General features: G+C 36.2%; 3 protein-coding genes across 3 annotated transcripts; 2 read left to right on the top strand and 1 right to left on the bottom strand.

The window, feature by feature from the left end:
* The first annotated feature begins 991 nt into the window (after positions 1-991).
* Positions 992-7,157, top strand: LOC128025399 (B-cell lymphoma 6 protein homolog). The gene is made up of 9 exons (XM_052611737.1): positions 992-1,144; positions 2,676-2,843; positions 2,933-3,154; positions 3,928-4,635; positions 4,725-4,816; positions 5,895-6,053; positions 6,133-6,263; positions 6,343-6,480; positions 6,574-7,157. The coding sequence occupies exons 2-9, from the start codon at positions 2,680-2,682 to the stop codon at positions 6,688-6,690; spliced, it is 1,731 nt and encodes a 576-aa protein (XP_052467697.1). The 5' UTR covers positions 992-1,144; positions 2,676-2,679; the 3' UTR covers positions 6,691-7,157.
* Positions 7,158-9,887: 2,730 nt separating this feature from the next.
* On the bottom strand, positions 9,888-17,006 carry LOC128025432 (UMP-CMP kinase). The gene is made up of 6 exons (XM_052611799.1): positions 16,750-17,006; positions 14,794-14,940; positions 14,297-14,449; positions 13,245-13,321; positions 12,921-13,017; positions 9,888-10,815 (listed from the first exon to the last, which is right to left on the bottom strand). The coding sequence occupies exons 1-6, from the start codon at positions 16,888-16,890 to the stop codon at positions 10,774-10,776; spliced, it is 657 nt and encodes a 218-aa protein (XP_052467759.1). The 5' UTR covers positions 16,891-17,006; the 3' UTR covers positions 9,888-10,773.
* Positions 17,007-18,235: 1,229 nt separating this feature from the next.
* On the top strand, positions 18,236-25,623 carry LOC128025427 (protein FAM78B-like). Its single transcript, XM_052611785.1, has 2 exons — positions 18,236-19,447; positions 22,191-25,623. The coding sequence occupies exons 1-2, from the start codon at positions 19,113-19,115 to the stop codon at positions 22,711-22,713; spliced, it is 858 nt and encodes a 285-aa protein (XP_052467745.1). The 5' UTR covers positions 18,236-19,112; the 3' UTR covers positions 22,714-25,623.
* The last annotated feature ends 54 nt before the right edge of the window (positions 25,624-25,677 follow it).

The raw sequence follows: 25,677 nt of genomic DNA, 5'->3' as shown, positions 1-25,677 counted from the left end.
GAGAGTCCTTATTTGCCTCAGATGGCATCTTAATTCTATGGTGTAATTAATCTGTTACCTCCCAGATCTTGTGATGCTACTTTAGAGAGCATGTAATTTGAAGATGGTAATGTTACATGGATAATTCACCCAAAAATGAAAATTCTGACATTTATAAATAACACCTGCTTAAATTATCAAAATGTGTTGTTTGCTATAATAATAAACAATGTTTAGTAAATTTGTATATTATGCTGACACATTCCCTGCTGACTCATTAAAATAGGTATGTGTATACAGAGAAATTGTTTCTTGTAAGAAGTTTTTTTTTTTTTTTTTTTTATCAGGTTCTTGTTTAATTTTTAGTCATTGATTTTGCAGATATACAAATATAGCTTTTTATCTATATGCAAAATCGCATTCAGTACAAGCTTATTGGTTTGGAACAAATATCTCCACCTTTTATGTAATAGACAACTCACACATTTTTGAATAATAACATTATAATAATAATATAATAATAATAACATTATGGCGTTATAGTTAACGTACAACTGAGGAATTATCCAACAGCTTCTGTCATCATTCTGACATGGAAAATAGTACTTGTCAGCTTATCTCGGACGGACAAAAATAGATTGATCTTTGTACTTCTGTGTGATTTACTTTGTAAATCAAAGTGATTTATCTTCATAAGACTTATATGTAGCTTATGACGACAATAACAAGTTAATTCAGCATGACATAATGTACACATTATAATGGAGGGGTCATATCGGGAGGAACCATTTCTGCCTGATCTTTACAGCAGTGAAAGGGTGGGAGGACGAGTGACGTAGTTTATGACCGCGTCTCTGGAGCAAACCACTCCCAACAGAGGAGAGGAGCATAATTACTCCAACGGTGTTAATCAATAAGGCGCTAAAAGCAATAACATTAAGCATACACGCTAGGTTTACGGTGTTTAGAATGACTTGTGTGATAGTTCCGTTGAAAGCTAGTTTAGCAATGCAGAAGCGCGAGGACAGGGTGTTCGGATGCACCCCCTCCGGAGTGTCAGTGGTACAGTCCACTGGTAAAATTCCGAGAATTGTGAACTGCGTCTTCTCAGAAGAGTTCTTCCAAGAACTGTCTTCGGTGGACACTTCCAAGAAAAATACACCAGGTGATTTTCTTCTATCTAGCAATAAGTCTAGACTAAACACGAGACGTTCTATAGAGACGAGTTATTGCTGTAGTTTATGTTTATTTTGTTTAAAACCCGACTACTTTCTTGTGTTGAGACTGAGCTGTGGTGTTACTTACGCAACTCGACTTTAGTTGGCCTAATTGCGTGAATCTTATTCGTCTTCAATGTCAGTTTCACTCTGTATGGAGTTACATTAGATTAGGAAGATCTGCGTTGTATAATAAAGACAGGTTTACGCAACTTTATATGGGCGGGAAACTAAGTTAATTACTTATAATAGACAACCTGGGTAGTCATAAAACTGTAGACGCGCATAACGTCAGTAATTTTTAATTTCACAACTGCTGTATTTGAATAGTTTTTATCTGACTTTTCATATTAACTCATGCAAATGTGATTACATGCTAGTGAACTCTCAAACTGATCTATTTCACTGAAAAATGTAATGTAAATAAATCCAAAATACATATATGTTTTATGCTTTTTTACGATTGCGATTATTTATACGTATAACTGTAGTGTTTGTTTCACTGAAACATTACCGAATCAAATCGAAACGCTCGTGTTACACCAAACACCTGTAACAGAATCTATTCACGTGGCTTTTTAAACTTCTCCTCATAATACTCGAGTATAACACGATGTTTAATATATCAACATGAACCTTCGCTGCTCAACAAGTGTCACTCATAGGACAGACTTCATGCTTGCATTGCACGCAGGTGTCTTAAATCAAATAGCCTACTGCGCCCTATATAGTGATGTTTATCTAAATGCATGTAAATGCATGTGTTTTTAAAGTAAAGTAAAGGTCATGCAGAATTACTGAAAATAATATCAAAAGCTTAAAGACGTCGTCATGGAGATCTGATTAATATGATGACTCAGGGGTTGTGTATGAAACCTTGAGAGATGCCTAACCTACTTAGACGGAATATTTGGGGTATCGCATCTCTGATATACAGTAAAAGCGTTAGTAAATATGAGCATTATATGAATATAGTAGTTGCAAGAGATTTTAAAGATTCGATGTGTAAAACATCAATTTGATGCCCTATTTTTTACTTTAAAACAATCTAAAATGAAATACAATGAATAAACTCAAAGCAAATGATTACTACAGAGACGTAATCATTAAAGGATTACATATTTCTCAAATAATATTAAATACAAAATGTTGTTAGGCCTCATGTAAATGTCGGTCATATCTTCAGTTTGCAACTTTGTAGTTTGTGGACATCTAGTGTTCATTTGACTAAACTTGCACACCGTCAGTTTTGACATGAAGACTTTTGGTTGGTAATATAGTCTATTGTATAACATTAGATATAACTACACAGATTTAGTGTATTAGCATATATATATCTAATTATATATATATATATATATATATATATATATATATATATATATATATATATATATATATATATATTTAGTTTTGTTTAGTAACCAAATGGGTATTTATTTATTTAGTTTTGTTTGATTTTGAATGATTTGTGTGCAGGTGAATGATGTCGAGTGCAGCAGACGGCTGCATTAAGTTCACTCGCCATGCTGGTGATGTGCTGTTCAACTTCAACCGCCTCCGCAGCAGAAACATCCTGACCGATGTCACCATTGTGGTTGGTGGGCAGCAGTTTCGGGCCCATAAGACAGTTCTGATGGCATGCAGGTAGCACTCTGGTTTTTGCATTTTGCAAAATGTTAAATACATGACATGCACAGTAAGTGACATTTGTATTGCATCTTGTTTTTTCCCAGTGGCCTCTTCTACTCCATGTTTGCAGATGCTTATAAAAGTACCTTGAGCATCATAAGTTTAGATCCAAAGGTGGACCCTGATGGCTTTGCCATATTGTTGGAGTTTATGTATACATCTTGCCTCACACTTAAAGATAACTTCATTATAGCCATCCTCAACACAGCCACATACTTACAGATGGAGCATGTGATGGACACATGCCAGAGGTTCATAGACTCCAGGTGAGTGCTTACACATTCAAATACAGACATGTGACTAATTAATAATGTAATATTTGATTTATTTATTAATTCAGAAATACATACATTTAATTTAACTTTTTATATGTATACATAGAAAGAATGTGTCAAGGGACCTTTTTAAGTAGATTGGCATCATTATTTATTATTATTTCTTATGGGACAAATATCAAATCAATTTAATGTTTGCAAAAAAACATGTTGAAATAAAGCATAAAACATGGGAAGCTATCAAGGAGCAGACCCTTGCAGAGAAGAAGTCTCTTAAAATATTGAATAATTTGAAAAAATTAATCTATTTTGTACGATGTGCTCTAAGGCCCCAAAACAAAATATTTCATGATATTCTTAAACATGTATATATTTAATATTAAAATATAATGGTATATGTAACAGAGTTCGTAGATCGGGAAGAAGGAGGTGGGAACTGGTGAACATCTAAACATAAAACTTTAATAAAGAAATAAACAAACACAAAACAAAAGTAAAAACAGCAGCCCCTCTATATATTATAGTTTTTTTCTTAATTTTGAATACTTTTTGAGAAGTTTCATTTGTACACGTTCAAGCTGTAAGAAAAATATGTTAAGTGATTTTTTTTTTTTTACGTGATTGCCCCAAATCACATAGTAAGGTTTTCAAAACATACAGAAACAAATGCAACTTGTCACATGTTTAAACCTAGATTTCCTTTTCTTGATCTTGGGCACTGTTATTTATCACACATTTATCATCATCTTCTGGTTCTCTCAAAGGGGCTTGTGTGTAAAGCAGAGCAGAGCAGAGATGCTGGTTAATCACGGCAGAATTAATTCATCTTCAGAAGCCCCCTTCCTCCTCAGCGATGCCCTGAACACCCAATCCAGCATGAACTTCAGCACTTATGGTCCTCCCAGCCTGCACTATGCAGTAAGCACTTCCACAGAAAGCCCTTCTCGCTTCTACAGACATCTGCCTCTCCCCGTGGACACCTCCAAGACCACAAACCCCCTCTGGCAGATCCCGAAGACGGGTGTAATAGCCCATCAGCAGCACTCCCTGCCAGACAGCGGAGTCTCGGCTCGGACCGAGACTAACGGAGGAGTCACGGAAGCCAGAGAAGAGAGGAACCGTCCATCTGTGCTCTTTCATTCAGCTCCAGCTGAAAGATACAGGAAGACCCCTCTTCTTAATTCAGAGGTGGAGAACACTGAGCCGTGTCACAGCAGCGGCCCCAAGAGCCCTCTCAGATCCGACTGCCAACCCAACTCACCGGCAGAGTCCAGCAGCTGCAGTCGAGGAGCGGCGTCTCCTCCCAGCTCCATCAGTCACCCCAAGATCCGCAACTGGAAGAAGTACAAGTTCATTGTGCTGAACTCCACAGACGGAGCGACTGACACCAGCTCACTCACTCCATCCCACACAGTTACAGAATCCACCCACAAGAACAATGAAGGCCGAGGGCAGCTCATTATGGACAGCAGGTCAGTGTAGACACACGTTAAGGATGGCAGTATTAGCAAGTATTAGCATTCGATGCAGTATTTCTAAACACGCTGTCATGTGTTTCTAGCTCTACAGATGAATGCATCAAAACAGAAGAGCGTGACTTTTCGCTTCCCAACACTTTGGCCGAGGAGAGCAGCGCGGGAGCCACAAGATCAGGTGAATACACTTTCTTCAAATTGTTGAAATGGATTTTGGATCCAGCATTCATTATTATTGATTATGAATAACTATTTAAAAATGTCATAACTCATAATAGAAATAAGACTCAGGTGTGTTAACTCAAACACTTTTAGCATTGCAATTAGTCAATAATAATAATAATAATAACATTTATTCGTAAATAATAACAAAAGTTAGTATTTACATAATAACAATAATAGTAGTTATTATTATTATTATCAACTATTTACAAAAGTCTATGCCACAGATGGTTTCTTAGTTTTATAAATAAACTCAAGTATGTTCGAATTCAAGTTCAAAATGAACTATTTTAATGTTTAAGTAATTATCAATTGCTGAATTAAATTAGAAATTAAAAAATTAAATTACTTTATTATTATATTTAGGTATTACATTTTATAAATGTGTGTTATATGTAAGTGATGTATATATAATAAACCATCTAAATATTAAAATACTAGTTCTGTACATGCAACATCTTTTAATAATTATAGTCATGTTTAATCATGTGTGTGTGTTATATATTTACGTGATGTATAGAAGAATGCAAAAAGATTTGCAAAATGCTGTTCAGTTTCAGCCATTATAAATAGCAGGCAAATATAGAAACAAAGATGTTTTCTCTATCCTTGAGTGTTAAATGTTATAAATATTAGGATTTGTGAATGTACGTTTTAGCATTCCACATTTATCATTTTGGATCCAAATAAAAGAATATAAAAATATCAATAATATTGCAATATATATATTATTTTAAAAGTTTTATTTTTATTTATTATTTTTTCTGTTGTTGTTTTTTTTCTCTTCGGGGCCCCTTGTTGGTCAGTATGTGCGCTGAACAATATTGGACACAATATATGCATAAATGTGAAAAATACAGCCAAGTTTTCCCACAATGTCTGCTACTACTAATTGTTGTGGATAAAAGTCTTTTCAAAGTTCTTATTGTTATTACATCATTATTATCATAGCCAGCTTGGATACAGTGCATACTGAAGACAATCTGAACAAGTAAATCTTTACAGTGCTAACTGCTCTTCTGTTGTCTTGGCAGAGCGGGACAGACTCTACTGTAACGAGTGTGAGTCCAAGAGCGAATCTGACGCAGAGAAGCCACGATGGCTACAGGACGGAAAAGCGTACAAATGTGACCGCTGTCAGGCCATGTTCTGCTATAATGGAAACCTAGCGAGCCCCAAGACCATCCACACTGGTAAATTTGCAGTTCTTTGGGAATCTGCGATGGAGCTCACTCAAACTTGTGTGTTACAGTTTTACATTTTTCGTTGCAGGAGAGAAACCGTATCGCTGTAACGTGTGTGGAGCTCAGTTCAACAGACCGGCCAATCTGAAGACACACTCACGGATCCACTCAGGAGAAAAACCATACAAATGTGAAACCTGCGGCTCGCGCTTCGTCCAGGTAACAACAAACCCTCAGAGCGTGTTTCTGTACAGTGATGATGCAAAACAAACGCTTCTTCTACTGTCGTCGTTTTCAGGTGGCTCATCTGAGGGCTCACGTACTGATCCACACCGGAGAGAAACCGTACCCGTGTGACACCTGCGGCACGCGCTTCCGCCACCTTCAGACGCTGAAGAGTCACTTACGAATCCACACGGGAGAGAAACCTTATCATGTGAGCACCGCGTCACATTTCTTCACATATCAGAATTGAATATTAGAACTGAGAAAGCATTTGATGTGAAATCTTCTTGGCTTCTCGTTTCAGTGTGAGAATTGTGACCTGCACTTCCGTCACAAGAGTCAGCTGCGTCTGCATCTGCGACAAAAGCATGGTGCCGTCACCAACACCAAGGTCCAGTATCGCAGAAGCAGAACCTCTTGAAAAAACATGAAGCTATTTCGAGACTCGACAAGCATTTTCAATTCCTTTAGTGGTACAGCCACAAGAAAAGCCATCAGAACATACAGATGCCTGCAAAAGTGTTTCTCTTAAATATGGACTAGTTCACCAGCACATTCTGCATGATTTCACCCAAATATCATGATGTACGTCAAGTTCCCGTTAGATTGAGCATAATTTTATCTCTAGTATTTATTTTTATTAAGAATGCTATTTCACTCCCTCTCCAATCAAACTATGCACTGTATATATATATAATATACAAACAAGGAATATTGGTACAAATAATTATGCAATTGCAGTGTTTTGTCAGTGTTTTGTCAGTGTGGTATTTTTAAGGAAGCTCTACTCTGTTTGACAGTTCTGTGGTCTTTACATGTATTTGTACAGCTGTTTTTGGTACTAGAGGGCCGAAGGTCCATGCAATTAAATATTTCATACTAAACAAATGAGTGCAAAGATTTGTTTTTTGTTTGTTTGTTTTTTATTTTTTCACGTATTTAAGAATATTAAAGAGTTAGAGTAAGAATAAGAAAAAAAGAATATTAATAGTTTGAATTAGGTTGAAATCTCCCTAATTCATATATAAAATAATACCCCAGGATGTGTGTGTATATATATATATATATATATATATATATATATATATATATATATATATATATATATATACATATATATATATATATATTTAATATATAAAAATCTTATTTTTCTGAAAATATATAAATGCATGTGTGTGTATTTTTATATATACATAATACATATACACAGTTCACATATATATTAAGTAAAAATATTTTGGATGCGATTAATCGTGATTAATCGTTTGACAGCACTATTTAAATATATAGTAATGCACTTTTCTCTAAAAAAAAAATGGAAATTTTTACCTCAAATCTTGATGTTGGAAAAAGATTTTTTGAAAATTCAATTAGTCTATTTAATGACCGATTATTTTTCTAAGGGACCAGAGGAGGTTCAGCTTCGGGTGCAGTAGTGCAGTTTGAGCGCTAACCGCACTGGAGCAGGGAACTACTGATACTGCAGCTGTGCAGCATGATTACGAGAACATTTCTGAGCGGCAAATGCGATAGATTTATAAAGCAATATGTTGTGAGAGTTGCTTCTATGTCACCGCGTCCCAAACGACTCAAAATAATGAACCACAAAGTTAGCAAAACAATGCACTCCACTGTGCTGAACGAGAAGCTTCCTGTTTCCCACGTATTAAGTCGTGATTACGAGCTAGCTGCATTAAAATTATTTGTTATTTGTTAAAGGAATAAAAAATGTTTTAAACAATTAAAAAAATTCGACTCTCTTATGGTGATTTTTCTGAAGTAAATAACGTTATGTGACTATTCACAAGCTTTTAATTATTGTATAAATGCTTGGAAATAATATGTAACGTTTTGATCGCAATAAGCGTTGGGCTTTGATACTTTTTATTATAACACAAAGCCTCAGGCTTCTGTCAATTTTAAGATAAAATACAAACAATAAATGTTTTTTATGCTCTTTAATCTGTAGTGAGATATTCGCCTCCTTTCATGCAGCATGTGAATCAATTATATTTTCCTGTTTAATATTTGCAGCGGGAAAATAATAACGAATAAATATTTGAATGCATGTTGAAAAAACTGAACAATTTAATACGAACTACTGTCTCGTGAAATAAATCAATTCGAGTTTAAAAAAAAAATCGTCAGTAAGCCTATTGCTGCTTTTCGTTTTAAACCTGAAGATTTTTTGGCGGAGTAGGTGTAATATATTCAGTTTTACTTCATGCATTGTACCATGATTTCATTGTCATAATTTTGAATTAATTCCGAAACTATTATGACGCTAATCAATTTTTTTTTCTTCTTTTTTTTTCTTTTTTTTTTTTGGAGAAGTATAAACTGACAAAAATGCTCAACTCACGGTCTTGGGCTGATATTCTGTTTTAGCACGTAATGTGTTTTAAGCCTAATTAATCTGTTGTAATCTTAAAAAATGCTATGAATGTTCATGCTCATTTTAAAAATAGAAATGTGCTAGGCTCCTACAGCTTTTTGAGCAGTTGATAATCGACGGACTGTAATAAGTGTCATCATTCGGTTATGTTATATTAATGTGTTTCAGCAATCATACAACCATCAATTGGCCTGAGTTAGGATAGACCTTTCTCTAATGAATTAAACAGTTTGTTATCATACAGATTGAAAGCCTAAATAGTCTCTCTCCCTCTCTTTATATGGGTGTGTTTATGCGTGAGTGCATGCGCGGGAGGGGCGCGATTATCCAGTTCTAATCGAATAATACCCAGCGATTATCGATTATTACTTCTGCTTGAAATGCACATCCCTGATGAACATATGATCCATCATATTTCCTCACTAGATGGTGAAAGTATCACGAGAGGTCCTTTCACAAGCTCAGATTGCTCACAGTGAATTTAAAGGGCCCGAACCTTTACAATTATTCCATTATTTCCTCAACTGTCCAACAATCTGTGCACATGATTTTGTAGATATTTGAATCTTTTCTGTGTGAAAGAACAGAAATTCCCAAACAAGTCATATCCCGATTGAAGTTTTTAGACTGCCTGTTGACAAGCATCAAGTTTTAACAGGTTATTAGATGAGGTTGGATTCAACATTATTGTCATTACACATGTGAGTACATGTAATTTATTCCTGTGAAGCGCAGCTGAACTTCCAGCATCATTACTCCATTCTTCATTGTCACATGATCCCCCAGAAATCATTCTAATATACGGATTTGCTGCTCAAGAAACATGTTTAGATTTTTTTTTAATATCGAAAACAGTTGTGCTGCTTCATATTTTTATGGAAAACATTTAATATATTTATTTTTAATCTTTGAAAAAAAAATGATTTCAAACCATTGATCTTAGAAATATAAGACTAAAATGAATTTAAGAAATATAAGTAACAATTTAAATAAAAATATATATATATTTAGCTAAAAAGAGACAAACTACTGGTTCTTTTTTTACATTTTCAATTTATTTCATGAATAATTTCGGGGATGCATATAATAGTGCCTGCCATATATATGTGAAACTAGCATTTAAATCAAGAAGGCATGTATTCTTCTCCTGTAGTGCACATCTTTGAATTGCTGACAAATTTTTTACAAAATTAAAACGGAGCATTAGACTGGAGTCAGAAGACATTTGACATCATAACATTTATTTTTTTCAGAGGGTTCTGTCATCCTTGATATTTCTTATATTGTTTTGTGCTATTTACTGGACCGTCACATCTATACGACAAATTCAGTTTATTCACAAACAACCCCAAAGATGCTGCCTGAGACAATCAAATAAAAGCATGAGCCCGTTCCCCACAGCTTAAAATCTACTGCCTGAGCAAAGATGGCACATATTTGGAACACAGCAGCCCAATATGATAAAAGAAAAACATACAGCTAAAACTCAGCTCTCTATTGGGTGGCCAGCAAACAGTCCTCAGATCCTGCTGTGGATTACTATACAAAACAAGAGAAACATCTCACCAAATATAACACAAACAGGTCAGATACTCGGACTTCCTGTTGGTCATTTAGAATCACTCATTAGTTTAGAGAATGAAACAGACTTCCAACCTATTCTTGGCTTATTTCAGTTCTTGGCTTATTTGTTTTATACACTGAAAGATGGACGTTTCGAAACATTTCTCACACATGAGACACAGAAGACTATCTTGAAGTTAAGAGCAGAAGCGTGTGTGTTCTGTTCCTATAGAAGTGCCCTGAACATTATTGCTCAAACTGGTTTGATTCTCTGCTGAAACATTGTTCCTCTTCAGTGTAATATTGAGCAAGCATGGATCGTTTGCTCAACAAAAGTGTTTTTCTTTCAGACTTACACACATAGATAGGAGCACACACTCTCTCACTTCTTAAAAAAACAAAAACAAAAAAAAAACACCTATTTTACTGTTGAATGAGTAAAAATGTAGCTATCGATACATGAAGGCATAGCACCGCCGACAACAAAGACACCACCATTTTCCAGAATGCGTTTTTTTTTTTTTTTTTTTTGTCTGTGGATGCTTAGCCTTCTTTATCCAGAATGTTCTTCACATCTGCAAACACCTGTAAAAAAAAACAACAACAAAAGAATACAATAATTTTTTTAATTATTATTGTATTTAATAACACATCAATATTAGGGCTGGGTTTTGACATGTCATGATTCGATTCGATTTGATTTTGAGACAAACTTGCGATTCGTTTCAGATTTTGGACATGTGGTCGACCGATATATCGGCCGATATTTAGCATTTTTAAAATAACGGCATCAGCTGATACGTTTTTCTGTTTGGCCTTTTATTTTGACGGTGTACACAGTGCTCACACTCTCTCTTGTTCGCAGTCGTAACTAACAGTTCTGTCTAATACGGATAGAAGTCTGTCTAATAATCAGATAGAACGGTTAAAAGGAATTAATGTATACAAAAAATAATATAAAGATTGCTTTTATATTAGGCCTATTAGTACTAGAAAAGCAAACATTATAATACTTACTCGTTTGCCAGTGCACACAAACTTCCCAAAATACTGAGTGCCCTGTTGGTTACAGTGATTACTTCCTTTCTTATTATATTTCTATTAAATGTTTATTTATTTGTGAAAAATACTGTCATCTAAAGTATAAGTTGATATGTTAATTTTACACATCTATTTTTTAATCCATTGTCATATGATTTCAAATATCTTAAATAATAATAAAAAAGATATCTGCTTTATATCGGCTATCAGCCCCCTGCTTTCCAAGATATCGGCATCGGCTGTCAAAAAAACACATAGCGGTCGACCACTATTTTGGATGTATATCAGGTAAAGTACACTGCAAATTTTTTCAAGGAAAAAAAATCTCTCAACTAATGTCATAAAATATACACGAGAGGAGAGTAGGGCTGTCACGACTGATTGTTCAAATCTGAGTACTTGATTATAAGATTTATAAGAAAAAAAATAATAATTGATGGCATTTTATAACTGTCAAAATACCAAAAGTGGCACATTCCACAAAAAGCATTATAAGACTGTTTTCTAAGGCTGCACAAAATATTAAACCCATTTAAAAATCATAAACCATAGTGCTATTGTGAATTCACAAAGGCTGCGATTCGATTGATTGAATTATGCACTGCAGGTTTAACATCCACTTTATAAAAGTTAAACCCCTCGCTCTGAGATTGCATGTTGTGATGTCCACATCAGTGGCTGTAGCATTTCCATCATAAAGAAGTGGCCAAATATGAAAGATTAAGTGGACATTTGTAAAGTATAAAAACAATCATCAGGCTGTTGACGCCCTCTGCAGGCATTTGATATAATACATAATGTACATAAGTTAAGATTATATTGTTTTATTACATGATATAAATATTAAATATTTGTTCACTAAACCAATATGATTACTTGTTTTCTATGTTTTATCAAATCATTATATTTTTGAAAGACATTACTATGATATTCAAAATAAGTCAAAATGAAGTGATTTGTATGCAAACGCTTAAATTACACAAAGTTGTTTATAATCATAAAGTTATAATACTAACTTTACAATTATATATTATTACTATTATTATTTATATAAACATTTTAGTGGTGGCTGTCATAAAATCTTGGATTTGGACGGATAATGATGGATTTGATTCTTTCAAACATGCAATGTTTCACTTCAATAAAACGTAAACTGATGGACTGGTGTTGTGTGGATTATTGAGGTGTTTTTATCAGCTGTTTGGACTCTGATTCTGACGGCACCCATTCACTGCACAGCATCCATTGGTGAGCAAGTGATGCAATGCTACATTTCAGATCTGCTCCAACGAAGAAACAAACTCATCTACATCTGGGATGGCCTGAGTACATTTTCAGCAGATTTTTGTTTCAGGTGAACTATTCCTGTTCCTACTATTTTTTATTAATATGCATAAATGCAATAATGTTTTTGTCTGGTTGTGCTGGAAGATGGCATCACAGTATGTTAAGGGGCGTAACCCTTTTCATCACACGCTTGAGGTAAACAGCCAATCACGACACACCTCACTTTTCAGACAGAAAAATCGATGCATTTCCAAATACACAAAATAATGTTTTTTTAAGCAACATCATATGACCCCTTTAAAGCAAAACTTTACAGTAAACATCATGCTTAAAAACAGTACATATAATGGAATAAGCCGTACCTCATCCACCGATCGGGAGGCATCAATCATGCACACCTTCCCCTGCTTCTCGTACTGCTCTATAATGGGCCGTGTGGACTGGAGGTACGTCTGGATCCTGAACATTAAGCAAGAATGGTTAGCAAACGTTAAAGCAATCAAAAGCACAAGCAGTCACTGGAAACATGACCGTGAGACTCCATCCATTTCTGTATAATGCCAAACTATATGGTGACTGACACATTTTCCAAATTTCTGAGGTGTGCCAACATTAATACAGTAATCATATTACATGCTTTGTATGTAGCTCAATATATCTGAGACTGTTATAATGGGGTGTACCACCTTTTCTCTAGACTCTCTCTGTTGTCATCAGTGCGTCCGCTGCTCTTGCCTCGCTCTAGACATCGGTCAATGCACACCTGAAAAACACAACAGCTCAAAATCACATTTTATGTAGACAGTATAAATTGTGAATGTGAACTTTATGGTGTTTCTGATTGATTAATTGTTTTTTTGTTTTAATTTTTTTTTTTTTTTGTCATCCATTTTAAATAATTTTCTTATGGTCGTTTAAAAAAAAGTTTTACTAAATGTTATTTACTAGGCGTTTTGATTCGATATGCCGGTGTACAGGACAAACTTAATTGGATTTTTCGATAAGTCGAAAACTTTTTTTAATTCTGGCCATTTTTTCCAGGAAATTGAAATGGTAAACTCTGTTTTGGCGATCGCTGTAAAGGCACCTCTGTTCATCCCAGTGTGAAGCACGAGTTAATGCAATCTCCCCTTCCTCTTTACCACTAGTTATAGCAAGAAATAAACATGAACGAACATCTCAACTGTGTCTCAACTGCAGAAATACAACAGTAAAACAGCTTATAAACAAAATGACACACAGCACTACATACCTCAGGTCAGTCATTTAGTGTCCACAGCTTGATTGTTTGCTAGAGAAATTAACTCTAGAGAACAGCATATCACTAAATAAGCCTAAACATTAACCTGTTAGTGATGTCTTAATGTCTTACAATTTAATTAATATACATAAAAATAAATAATTGAATTTAAAAATGTTGTACTCCGTTGTTAATTTCTAACTTTTAATATTAATGTGCAAGTAATAGGGCTATCTATAGTTTACAGCTGAGGTACATTTCATCCTAAATGTAATTTAAGTCAGAGCAACAATTTTTTCAGTAAACCACTTTTTAATAATAATAATTTTAAAAAAGTTAATTAATAAACCATTTTTCTTTTTTCCTCCCTGCTGTGACATCAAAACAAAGACATGTACTGAACAATTGCGTTACACCACCAAAAAATGATTGTATTATTCATTATTCATAATGATAACTCAATAATCAGATGGCACTGTGATGGTAGTTCCCCCTCACCTCTTTACTGCAGTCAAAGAAAAGCACAAACTTGACATCTGCCTTCCCGTCCATGACCGTGCTCCATCCCTGCAGGTTGTCTTGGTTTCGTGGGAAACCATCGATGAGAAAGCGGAACTTCTTTTCATCGGCTTTCATGGTCTCTTCCATCGCCTGATCGATACAGAAGATGTTGTTTTTTGAGTAAAGATAAATATCAAAACACATCCATTTTCAGATCAGATAAACGATTGACCTGCTCAGAAAAGGCCGGTCAATTAGAATACTAACTTGACTCTAAAGAGGCTTGTCGGTTTCATAACGGGATCAGATTTATGATTTATGCCTATTATGAGACAAGCCGGTCTATTTATGGCTATTATGAGCCGCTCTTTGAACTCTCCTCCCCTGATTTTTTATCATCAAGTAGTTTGAAAATGTTTCCTGCTCATGTTCCAGTTTCCTTCTACAATCACGAGTGCTTTGACTTGTTAAGCAGGACGGATGAGTCTAACCACCTTTTTCAGCAAGTTGATGGTGATTTCAACTGGAACTATCTTGCCCTCTTTGATGTAGGAGTCGATGAGCTGGCCAAACTGTGAGCCGGTGCGGCTGCGCTCCTCTCTCAGCAGGTCTCCGGCAGACAGGTGAGTGTAGCTGTAGTTCTGAGCGCAGGAGACACACAGTCACATGAAAACATCACATATTACGATCTTCAATGCAGAACATTATAGTCCCGTAAGATTAGAAGCTCCTTATGATGGAATATGACAGTTGTCATTTATATGATGGGAAGGGGGAAAAAGAGAGGTGTGTATGGGTTTGGTAACTGAACGGGAAGGCCAGTTTTTTTCTGACATTAAAGGTACGGACTAAACCGCTTTCCAGAATGAGAACAGAGATTGGATCTTTTTCGGGTAAAAACAACAGTTCAGTTGATATGGAATGTTGTGGCATGACGTTATTCTTCTAAATTATTAATCTAGAACTATTTTTAAACCATTCTTCCAATTATTAAAACAATATTCAAATGAAAATTAACCGGAAAAGGCGATTTAGAAAAAATTCCAGTTACTGCAAATATAGCAAAAGCAGTCTGAAGTCACCGGGGTATATTTTAACAATAGCCAAAATAATCACTGTATGGGTCAAAATGATCGATTTTTCTTTTATGAAAAAAATCATTAGATATTAAGTAAAGATATTTTGTACATTTCCTACTGTAAATATATCAAAACTTGATTTTTTATTAATAATATGCATTGCTAAGAATTCATCTGGACAACTTTAAAGGTGATTTTCTCAGTATTTAGATTTGTTTGCAACCTCAGATTCCAGATTCTCAAATAGTTGAAACTCGGCCAAATATTGTCCGATCCTAACAAACCATACATCAATGGAAAGATGATTTATTCAGCTTTCAGATGATGTATTAATCTCAATTTCCAAAAATGTAAACTTAAGTCTGGTTTTGCGGTCCATGGTCACAAGACGCCCCATTTTGTTGTCAGCATCGAAATAGATTTACAAAAGTGATTTTATATACACTAGAAGCATATTAAATGCAAGAGTTTCAAATAATGTTCCATCGCCATTCAGTGTAACAAATATAATTATGTAAAAATGAAACAACACACTTATTCATACCAGTGTTTACTAAAATATATAAAAGAAAAATTATCATACTAAATTTTATTATATTTTAAATTATTAAAAACTTCTTGAAGTGAATGAAAGATAGAGGCCAAGATTGATAAAGAGTTATTATTTTCTTTAGCAAATAATTAGTGATTAATTTTAATAGTCTTTTAATGTTATCTGCATATTCTTGTGATATTTTAGTGGGTGTTATCCTTATTTTTAGCTCAGAAAAAAAATTCAAAAAGCACAATTAGTTTATTTATTTTTGTGGATTTTCAGCGAACGCATTACATCAGTATTCAATGCCTTCAGTGTCTTTACATGAATCCTTCAGAAATGATTTAATATTGCTGTTTATACTGTAATATCATGTATAGTCATTTCAATTTTAGGTTTCACACATATGCCCTTCTACTCAGTGCTGATGCCAAATCATGACTGAACACTGCACAGAGAGCAGGGTGGGACCTGATTGAACACAGGTCCGGTTCATAACCAGGATATATGAATATGCATGTGGAAACATTCCAGGGAACTCAATCTTAGATTTACATTTTGAGAAAAATATCAAAATCCCATCAAATGTATCATACTAACAGGTCAGAGGAAACAGTGTCGCTGTTAAAGGGACCTAATGGCACTGGGAAATGACTTTTCTTTATGAAATGTCTAGAGGAATCGCGGAAATGAACGATCCTTGTGACTTAAGCTACATCCAATCTGAACCCATTACCACTCTACCAGCCCAATAAAGCCTCGCTGTCTTATACACAACGCTTAAATAGCTATTCTCAATCAATATGATGAAAGACTTAATGCTGCATCTCTCTTACCGCCACGATTCTCGCGCATTGTGTCCCTTTCCCCGCGCCTGGCCCGCCCAAAACAAACACGACCTGCGGCTTCATCATCACACTCCACCTGTGCACAGCGCGTGGGAGCTCCTTCAGCCTGTGCAGCAGAGCCACAATCATACACCGAGCAGATAAGAGAGAGCTGCACTAATGAATGAACATCGACCCCTGCGAGTCAACGACCGGCTGATGCGTGTCACGGAAGTGCGGCGGGCAGATTCCACATCCGCCGTACACGTGTCCGACCAATCAGAGAACAGAGCATTTACGGACGTCACTTGAAAGACGCCCATGGCTCTGAACGCTCTCTAGAGCGCGCACCCCTCCTTCGCCCGGGGTGCGCGCACCAGCATCAGCACCCGTGTTGCCAGGTCCGCTTATTATAAGCGACAGGATATATACATATATTAAGTTGCTTATTTTTTTAATACGAGCATTCCCAGATTTTGCCATAATGTTAAGAATATATAGAATATATTACAATAAATCATAATAGCACAAAGTATGACTAACTATTCAGAATTTCTGTGTTTTCAAAGGAAGGGTCTATTTTTACAACACACAGCTTTTTTGTTCTAAATTATTTTTAGTAAAGACATATCATGAGCTGAACTGGTATTTTGATAAACAGCAGCACAGCCTATGGAATATAATGTATTTTTACCCTTCACGGCATCGTTTTCATTCCTGAATAATAATAATAATAATAATAATAATAAATATGGCGCTACCCTGATATGAATCCCTTTCACAAGACTGACACATTTCAGTGGTCATCAGCATCGTAATTGTATTTTCATTTTGTTTTGAAAATATATGTAGATATATAACACTATACATTTTTTTATATTACATTTGCATAAAAAAAATGTTAACACTAAAGCAATGGTGCTTCTAATACGACAGCGTCTTTAGGAGTTATGGTAAATTTGACATCTTACTCTTTACTGACCGAATCCTTTCTTCTTCTTTTTTAAGTCGTGAAAACACTCTCGAGAAGTTTTTCTTTTGCTGTTAAAGCAAATGTAAATGCTATATATATATATATATATATATATATATATATATATATATATATATATATATATATATATATATATATGTGTGTGTGTGTGTGTGTGTGTGTGTGTGTGTGTGGTAGTCTCCCATTCACTGCTTCAGAAGTTTACCCAACTATGACGACTTCTGCTGCTGAGAAATCCGGAAATGTGAAAAAGCTTAAAAAGTTAAACTTTGAAAACCTTTAATAGGCTACATATTTTGAAAGAACCGTTTTCTCAGTAGGCTATAAGGTGCGTATAATCCTTATACTAAATATTGTATCCATAAGCACGACAGAGATCATTTTTCACATATTTAGCTTTAATAATAATTTACAATTTAGCATCGCTTTATCCAGTGTTTATGTAAACAGGAACAGGTTGCTTGTTTTTCTCGCGCGATCTGGCAACACCGATCAGCACCTCACTGCAACTGAACAGCGACCATATAAGCACATGTCTGCGTTTAGATGCTCTGCTCTTTTTCATTGTAGGGATATATTTAAAAATCACTGCGCTATATAATGTTGCAGCGGGATCGCATGCGCTGTGTTTATTATTGTTACTATCACCATCTTTGTGTTCTCCATAGATTTGCATAGGTGTCTTCGCTATGGATATAAGGGATGGTCAAGCACAAAGGAGAACACACAATTAGTCCAGTGATGCCCGTGACAAGAATTGCGTTTTTAAACGAAGCACAACCGAGCCAAGTTTGCATTGTAAATCAGATGCACTGAATTATTGGTTGGATCCGTCTGCGTGTCGCTTCCCCCTTTTCAAAAGGAGCCGCATCAACAAAATGTTGGGTAGGTCGTTCACCTGGAGGAAATATAACCACCATACACTCTCTATGCAGCACCGGCTCCCTCTTCAGCACTGACATGCCCGAACCCAGCAGAAAAACCAGGACCAAAGGGCTCAGAGCTACAGCCGGGCGCGTAATCTGGAAGGAGGACGGGAAACAGGCGCACACCGGGTGTCCGTATCGGTGGAGGCCGGATCACATCTGCTGGGGACGTGCATCAAGGGCAGTGCGGCACTCCAGCGCTTCGGGAGCATGCGACACGGATCATCCACACACCCTCAGCTCCACAACAGCACCGTGTTCCCGTTACACTTCTGCGTCTGTCTCAAAGATGCGCTAGAACAACACACGGGCGCTCTGAATGCAACAAAACATGTTTTTTTTATAGCAGTCATGCTTTTTATTGCTTTCACCCAGAGGATTTATCTACAATATATTAAGTTGGAAATGAAAATGAGTATCTATCAGCACTTCAAGGGATGTAAAAAGTGCCAATGAATATATTGCCTAAATATATGCTCTTTTTTCTGTCATTGGCCACATTGACACCCCTAATAAGTAGGACCATGGGTTGCATTCAAAGCATCGCCTGCAAGCCCCGAATCCGACGGGAGAACATAGTGGTATATGAGGTCTCAGCCTCCATTGACCAATGCCCGACCATCATTGAGGAGAATTCGCCCATTGTCCTGCGATACAAGACCCCGTACTTCAGAGCATCGGCTGGGATCGTGATGCCCCCGGTTCCTAGAAACGAAACATGGACTGTGGGCTGGATTCAGGCGTGCACCCAAATGGAGTTCTTCAATACATATGGTGACATTGGCATGTGAGTAATCAGTAAACCAAACAAACAATGACAAGCTCAAGTTGCATTTGGTCTAACATGATATAGATAATAAACAGAAACAAAATGTTGGAGGTTTACATTTTTATTGTTCGTTCTGTTGGGTTTGTGGTCATCTGTGGTCAAATAAGTGAGTGTCAGGTTGTGCAGATTGACATCTCTATATCTTTGTAGAATCTGTTCATTATTGAAGGGTTGTGTGCCATACTCAAAAAAATGCTGGGTTAAATACAACCTTGTGCTGGGTAAAATATGGACAAACCCTGCAATTGGGTTGTTTTGACCAAGCATTTAACATTTAACCCAAATGCTGGGTCGAAACTACCCAGTTGCAGAGTTTGTCCATATTTCACCCAGCACAGGGTTGTATTTAACCCAGCAATTTTTAGATTGAATGTTTTCAAAACTCGTGAATTCCTGCATTTAACCGCAGCCAAGTAAACAGGATGCAGAACTGCAATTCAAATGTGAATGTAAAGAAGTGTCATTCATACAATCAAACTATATTTTTATATTGAAAGATAAACTATAAATGTTGCACTGTTACAAACTGCTGTAAAAATTACAGCATCCAGCTGTTTTTCTAATAATACAGCATATTGCTGTAAACAGCGATGCATTCTGAGGTCACGTGATCTACAGAGGCATTGTGTGATCTTCAACGGACGAGGAAAAGCGACAAGAGGAAGGATTCAGAACTGTGGTAAGTGAGTTATTATTTCAGTTTATTATTTGTCATGTAAATGTAGTAGTGTATCTAGATTTGCGGTTCGTATTTGTAACCCCAGATTCACGCATCCTCGGTCCACAGGGCATGAAGGAGACTTGCGTGGAGTTGGGTAGGATTTCACACAGTCCCCAGCACTGGTCAGTTAAGAATTACATGCTTCAATGACAACGGTTTTAATTTACAGTAACTACATGTTGATCAGCACACTTTGTTGTGTATATTTTATGGTGCAAATCAAATTTGCACAGGCGGTAATCTGTTAACATGGTGGCGAAATAAAAATGCCACTAAAGCCTCGGTGTAGTGTGTGTCGTGTAAAATCTGAACTGTGCTGTTAAAGTGGTTAACATACCACACAACCTTTAGGTGCTTTGTATGTTTTAATCCAGAGAGAGGAACAAAGAAGTGAAAGGAAAAGTGCCATTGAAAATGACAGGGCAAATGGTTCAGAAATAGGTTGAAATGAACTCATATGTTGCAACTCTTTTTTTTCCAAATTAAAGGATTTTCAGTGGAATTTCTGAAATGTAAGAAATACTCATACACATTTTTCTTTTAATTATATCCTTTTTATTACTCTCTATATGTATTAAACTGTATCTTTCATCCATATATTTGATTGTATCATTATGTTTTGTCGTATAATATATTGCCCTCTTTCTTATTTTTTTATATTTCTAGTCTGCACCTTGGAATGGAACAACATCTGGAGCTGAACCATTATCCTTATTTTGATCCAAACTTTTGTTGGACTTACTTGGGCCTTGTAGTTTGGCCATGTTGTACTGTTCATGAAGTGGTGCAAAGTGGTGAAAATTCATCCGTTTTTGTGGTTTTTAGAACCGTTTTATTATGACCATGTTATTTAACTCCAATTCAAAATAATTCTAAACACACTGTTTTATGACATTTCTTTCATGCAAATTGACAGCTATATATTGAATAAATATTGACCTGTTTTTCAAAATTAAGAAGTGTCAAACTATTATTTGTTTTGTGAAATAACAGGTGACGTAAGTAATGCGACCTACAACATTTTATGCAGTTAAATATCGTTTAAAACATTATGCGGTTAATTAATGGTTTAAATGTAAAATTCAGCTGTCAGTCATTAATATTCAGCAAACAGGAAAATATATACTGCATATTACATCCATCCTCTAAATATAGCATATAAACATTAAAGTAGTTCACTGTGAAAAAAAAAAAAAATACAGCAATTTAAAAAATAGTTCTTTAACTGTAATCAATAAAAACATGCTGGCTGGCAACGCTTCAGCCAGAATTTTACTGTAACATTTACAGGTAATTTTTACAGTGTGGCTTAATAAAGCCTTGTTTTGAAGTTTTGAAAAAGTAAAAAAGAAAAAAAAAAACTTTTAAGGTTTATAGGGGGGCAGATGATTCATCACCCAGAATGCACTAACTATGTTGAATTTCTTTGAATAAATTGTGCTTTCTGTCATTCCACTTCTACCTTCGGTGAGTTGTGCCAAGTTCATTTTAAATCTACACATGAATTGAAAGGTAGCCAACTCTTCAATTCAGAATTTTGCCCAATCCTTATCTACGGACCATGGTTTTTCCAAGTAGAATTTAATCCTGGATCTCTTTTGGTCAGTCCTAATGCTGTTCCTAACATGCCCCTTAAAATTGAGAGAAATTCTGTTGTTCAAGTTCTAAACGTAACCCTAAAATACAGGATCAACAAGGAGAGCATCAGAGTAGGAAAGAAGCTGAATGAGAAAGCTTAGCAGGGGAAAATTAAAATGAGTGGGAAGGCTAACTAAGAAAAAAAAACACACATTCATGAATATGTCATTCACAATCCCATGTCTTTTAATCACTGTTTTTGCATAACTGAATGAGCAGGTCCTCTCACCCACCTTCACCATCTCTATTCACTTACCTTGTTTGCTCGTTTGATGTATTAAGGCACTGCCGCTCTTTGCCTCTTTTGTCCTTCCTGACCGCTCTGCTTCTTTCCTCTGGCAGGTCCAGCTGGGAATTACCCGAGCTTCGAGAAGGACGGGTGAAGGCCATAAGCGATTCTGACGGTGTCAGTTATCCCTGGTACGGTAACACCACCGAAACAGTGACCCTCTCAGGCCCCACGTCCAAGCCGTCCCGGCTAAGGGTGAGCATGAATGACAACTTCTACCCCAGCGTGACTTGGGCGGTGCCCATTAGCAACAGCAACACGCCCATGCTCACGCACATCACCCGAGACCAGAGCTTCATCACCTGGCTGGTGGCACTAAACGCAGACACCAAAGAGCGTATTGTTCTTCAGACGGTGCGCTGGCGTATGCGCGTAGACATTGAGGTGGATCCTTCCATGCCACTTTGTTCTCGTGCCAAACTGATGGGACGACCGCACCAGGAACAACCGCATATTCTCAGCAACAATGAACCCATCCCGCCTAACGCGCTGGGCAGGCCCAATGCCAACGATGCCCAGGTGCTGATGTGGAGGCCCAGGAGAGGACAACCTCTGGTGGTCATACCACCCAAATAGGGGTGTCTTAACAGTGCCTATGGGACACTGAAGACTGCATGCACTGTTTGGACACTGGATATTGGGATTGCCCTGTGGATTCCCAGTTTTGTTGGGTTTCTAAATTCCTCTGAACTAGACTGTCGAGAAGAGAATTCTCTGTGTGCACCATTAAGTTTTGCTATCGTTAAACTTCAAAGTACTTGGTTAGCAAATGACCAGGAGTAACTAGTACTAAATGTGACGGTTTGAATAAACCGCCCAAATGTAGGGAATTGTTCACCGAAAAAAAATCTAATTTACTAAGCCTCATGTTGTTACAAACTCGTAAGGTTTTATTTTCCTCTACGGAACACAAAAGATGATATTTTTGTTTTAGACAATGAAAGCCAATGGGTTTCAAAATTGTAAGTCTTTGAATATGACACAAATGAAGCATAACATCAATCAGTGCAGCTCGAATGGTGTATTTCAAGTCCTCTGAAATAAGATGATAACTTTGAATGAAAATTCAGGCCTTTATTCACTCTCAAATAGAATCATTGATAAATACATTCATACACAGACTACATCAAATATGGTGAATCTCATTATCATAATATGGAAAAAAAATAGCTCAATGCATTCTTCAATATATCTTCATTTGTGTACCTTGGAAGAAAGTACGTCGAACAGTTTTGGAACAACATTAGGCTGAGTAAATGATTACATATTTTTACATTTTGAGTGAACTATCTCTTTAAGAAAAAAATGATAATATTTTTACAGTTATACGTTTTCTGTTTAGTTTTTTTGCAAAAAAGCCCTAAACTTTCAGGACACACGTTATATAATGCAAGAAAAAGATTGAATGTTTGATTCTATACAAGACAAATTGAATTCAGTGGCGTCAAAAGAACCAAGAGAGGTCACCGCAGGTCCAGCAGGAACTCTTTTCCTTTGTAGGACAACCAGCATAACTCTTTAAAACTTATATCAGACTTGTGACTTCATTTCTAATGCTAGCAAATATCTTTTACCTGCTGTAAGATGAAAAAGACCACAGAGTGCCAGTTGAGGTGGAGTGTATATGGTTAAATGGAGGATGCAGTAGGGCCGTTCCTCCAGTCAGACACATCCGGGGAACAGCGAGTCGATAGGAGTTTGTTTATGAGTCCGTTGGAGTTTAAGCAGTTGGTGCTGCACCATAGGCATTCACCAGATTAGTCACAAGCCATACACACTCCATCTGTGCCATTCCACATCCGCGTCTCCCTCTCTGTATTCTCAAGCTGTCTCACTCCGTCCTCTCCCACTGAGACTCCTTGGGTCATTATGACACAGATGAAACTGAGTTTCCATTACAAATGTCAGGTTTACCTTTCAAGGGATAAAAAGTAAACATGAAAATGAAAATTCTGTGCTTAATTACCCATCTTTGTGTTGTTCCAAATCTCCATGACTTTTTTCTTATTTGGGACACAGAAGATATTTTGAAAAATGCTTTAATTTTTGGTAGAGGGTAGAGGGTTCAAAACAACATTGCACCTCAGTGACTTTGATTTTATGTACCAAAAAAAAGGTGGGGGGGGGGGGGTCTTCAAAATATCTTCTTTTGTGTTTTACAGAAAAAACAGAAGTCATACAGGTTTGGAATAGCATTGAGGTGATTAAATTATGACAGAATTTTCATTTTGGGCTGAACTATCTCTTCTTAGGTCAGTGGCGCTTAATGTAGCACTTAGCCAACATTACAAACAAAATTCTGTCAAATAGGTTGCTTTTGAGGGTGACACAAGCACTGACTGAAATTGAATGAAAACTGGTCAGAACTTCTGTCTATGTGAAATCCCTTGTTGCTATAGATTTTGATCTTTCAAAATAATGTTTTCACTACAGAGCTTTTTAAATACAAACAGTGGAACTATTGCAAGATTTTATAGTATCATGAAATAAACTGCAGTCTTGGTATGCAAAGCAAAATCATTTAAAATTATCTAAAAAAGAAATCAAAAATTAATTTTGAACCATGGGTTTCATCTTTCTCTAGAGGTATAAATTCTGTGGAGGCAATGACAAACCAACATGAATACAGTATTAAGTGTATGGCTGATGCTTTCATAAGAACCTGCTAAATTTACTAATACATTTTTTGATATTCATTATTTGCATGCTTTTAATTTAGTGAACTGTATTGTTTCATTATTCACTGAATTGGACTGGTTGGAAATGAAGAGGTGGTATCCAGTCCGGACATATAACAGAAAATAATAATGACTAACTCTTAAATCTAACAGAGCATTTATTCATGCCTGATGCTTCGCCTAAAATCACTTTCAAAGGAAAGTTACGTTGGAAGTTGAGATGCATGCAGTACGTCTAAAGCTTGGAGCACTGATCTAGACGAAGGTAGAATACATCATATAGGATTCCTTCTCTGTAATATGATAAATACCTCATTTCATTTCCCTTTATCATTGCTAAGTTACATCTTCTGTATCTCTTGTCAAAGCCATATTCCTCCAATAAAGATACATGAAGACATATGAACTCGGTATCTGATAACCAGCAGAAAAAAAGGGGTTTTATTTCAAGATTTCAACATTTCATAACACAGGGTGTGCAGGAATGAGGAATAAAAATGTTGCTTAAATTGTGAATTTACTTTCTCTCATATCCACATGCTTTCCCACTGCAAAACGAGTCTATGCAATGGAAGAGACTGAGTTTACTGTGGAAAAGTTTCATAGCATTGCATTACGGGCAAGAAAGACCCAGTCAGGGGGGAACTGATTTTTCATCTCCCTTGTGCATGCAAGTTGTTTTTGCATAAAACAAACTGTGATGCTACATATATATTTCCACTGAAACCCCCAGCTGAGAGCAACAAGCTCTGACAGTTCACTCTGTTCATTCAAGGACTAATAAAAGTGCACTGAGCATCTTGCAGAAGTCTGATCTCTTTAGCATCAACATTTTTTCTACAATTTTTCCACCGATCAAAAT

Source organism: Carassius gibelio, chromosome A2 (assembly GCF_023724105.1).
Source record: "Carassius gibelio isolate Cgi1373 ecotype wild population from Czech Republic chromosome A2, carGib1.2-hapl.c, whole genome shotgun sequence".
NCBI classification, from domain to species: domain Eukaryota; kingdom Metazoa; phylum Chordata; class Actinopteri; order Cypriniformes; family Cyprinidae; genus Carassius; species Carassius gibelio.
This window is presented reverse-complemented; position numbering and strand designations above follow the sequence as displayed.

Excerpts from the sequence above, each read along its gene's own strand:
- LOC128025399 (XM_052611737.1), top strand. The coding sequence starts at position 2,680 with ATGATGTCGAGTGCAGCAGACGGCTGCATTAAGTTCACTCGCCATGCT. Across the intron at positions 3,155-3,927 it reads CAGAGGTTCATAGACTCCAG|GGGCTTGTGTGTAAAGCAGA; the intron begins GTGAGTGCTTAC and ends GTTCTCTCAAAG. Across the intron at positions 6,054-6,132 it reads CCCCAAGACCATCCACACTG|GAGAGAAACCGTATCGCTGT; the intron begins GTAAATTTGCAG and ends TTTTCGTTGCAG.
- LOC128025432 (XM_052611799.1), bottom strand. The coding sequence starts at position 16,890 with ATGATTGTGGCTCTGCTGCACAGGCTGAAGGAGCTCCCACGCGCTGTG. Across the intron at positions 14,941-16,749 it reads AATGCGCGAGAATCGTGGCG|AACTACAGCTACACTCACCT; the intron begins GTAAGAGAGATG and ends TCCTGCGCTCAG. Across the intron at positions 13,322-14,296 it reads TCTTTGACTGCAGTAAAGAG|GTGTGCATTGACCGATGTCT; the intron begins GTGAGGGGGAAC and ends TGTGTTTTTCAG.
- LOC128025427 (XM_052611785.1), top strand. The coding sequence starts at position 19,113 with ATGAATATATTGCCTAAATATATGCTCTTTTTTCTGTCATTGGCCACA. Across the intron at positions 19,448-22,190 it reads ACATATGGTGACATTGGCAT|GTCCAGCTGGGAATTACCCG; the intron begins GTGAGTAATCAG and ends TTCCTCTGGCAG.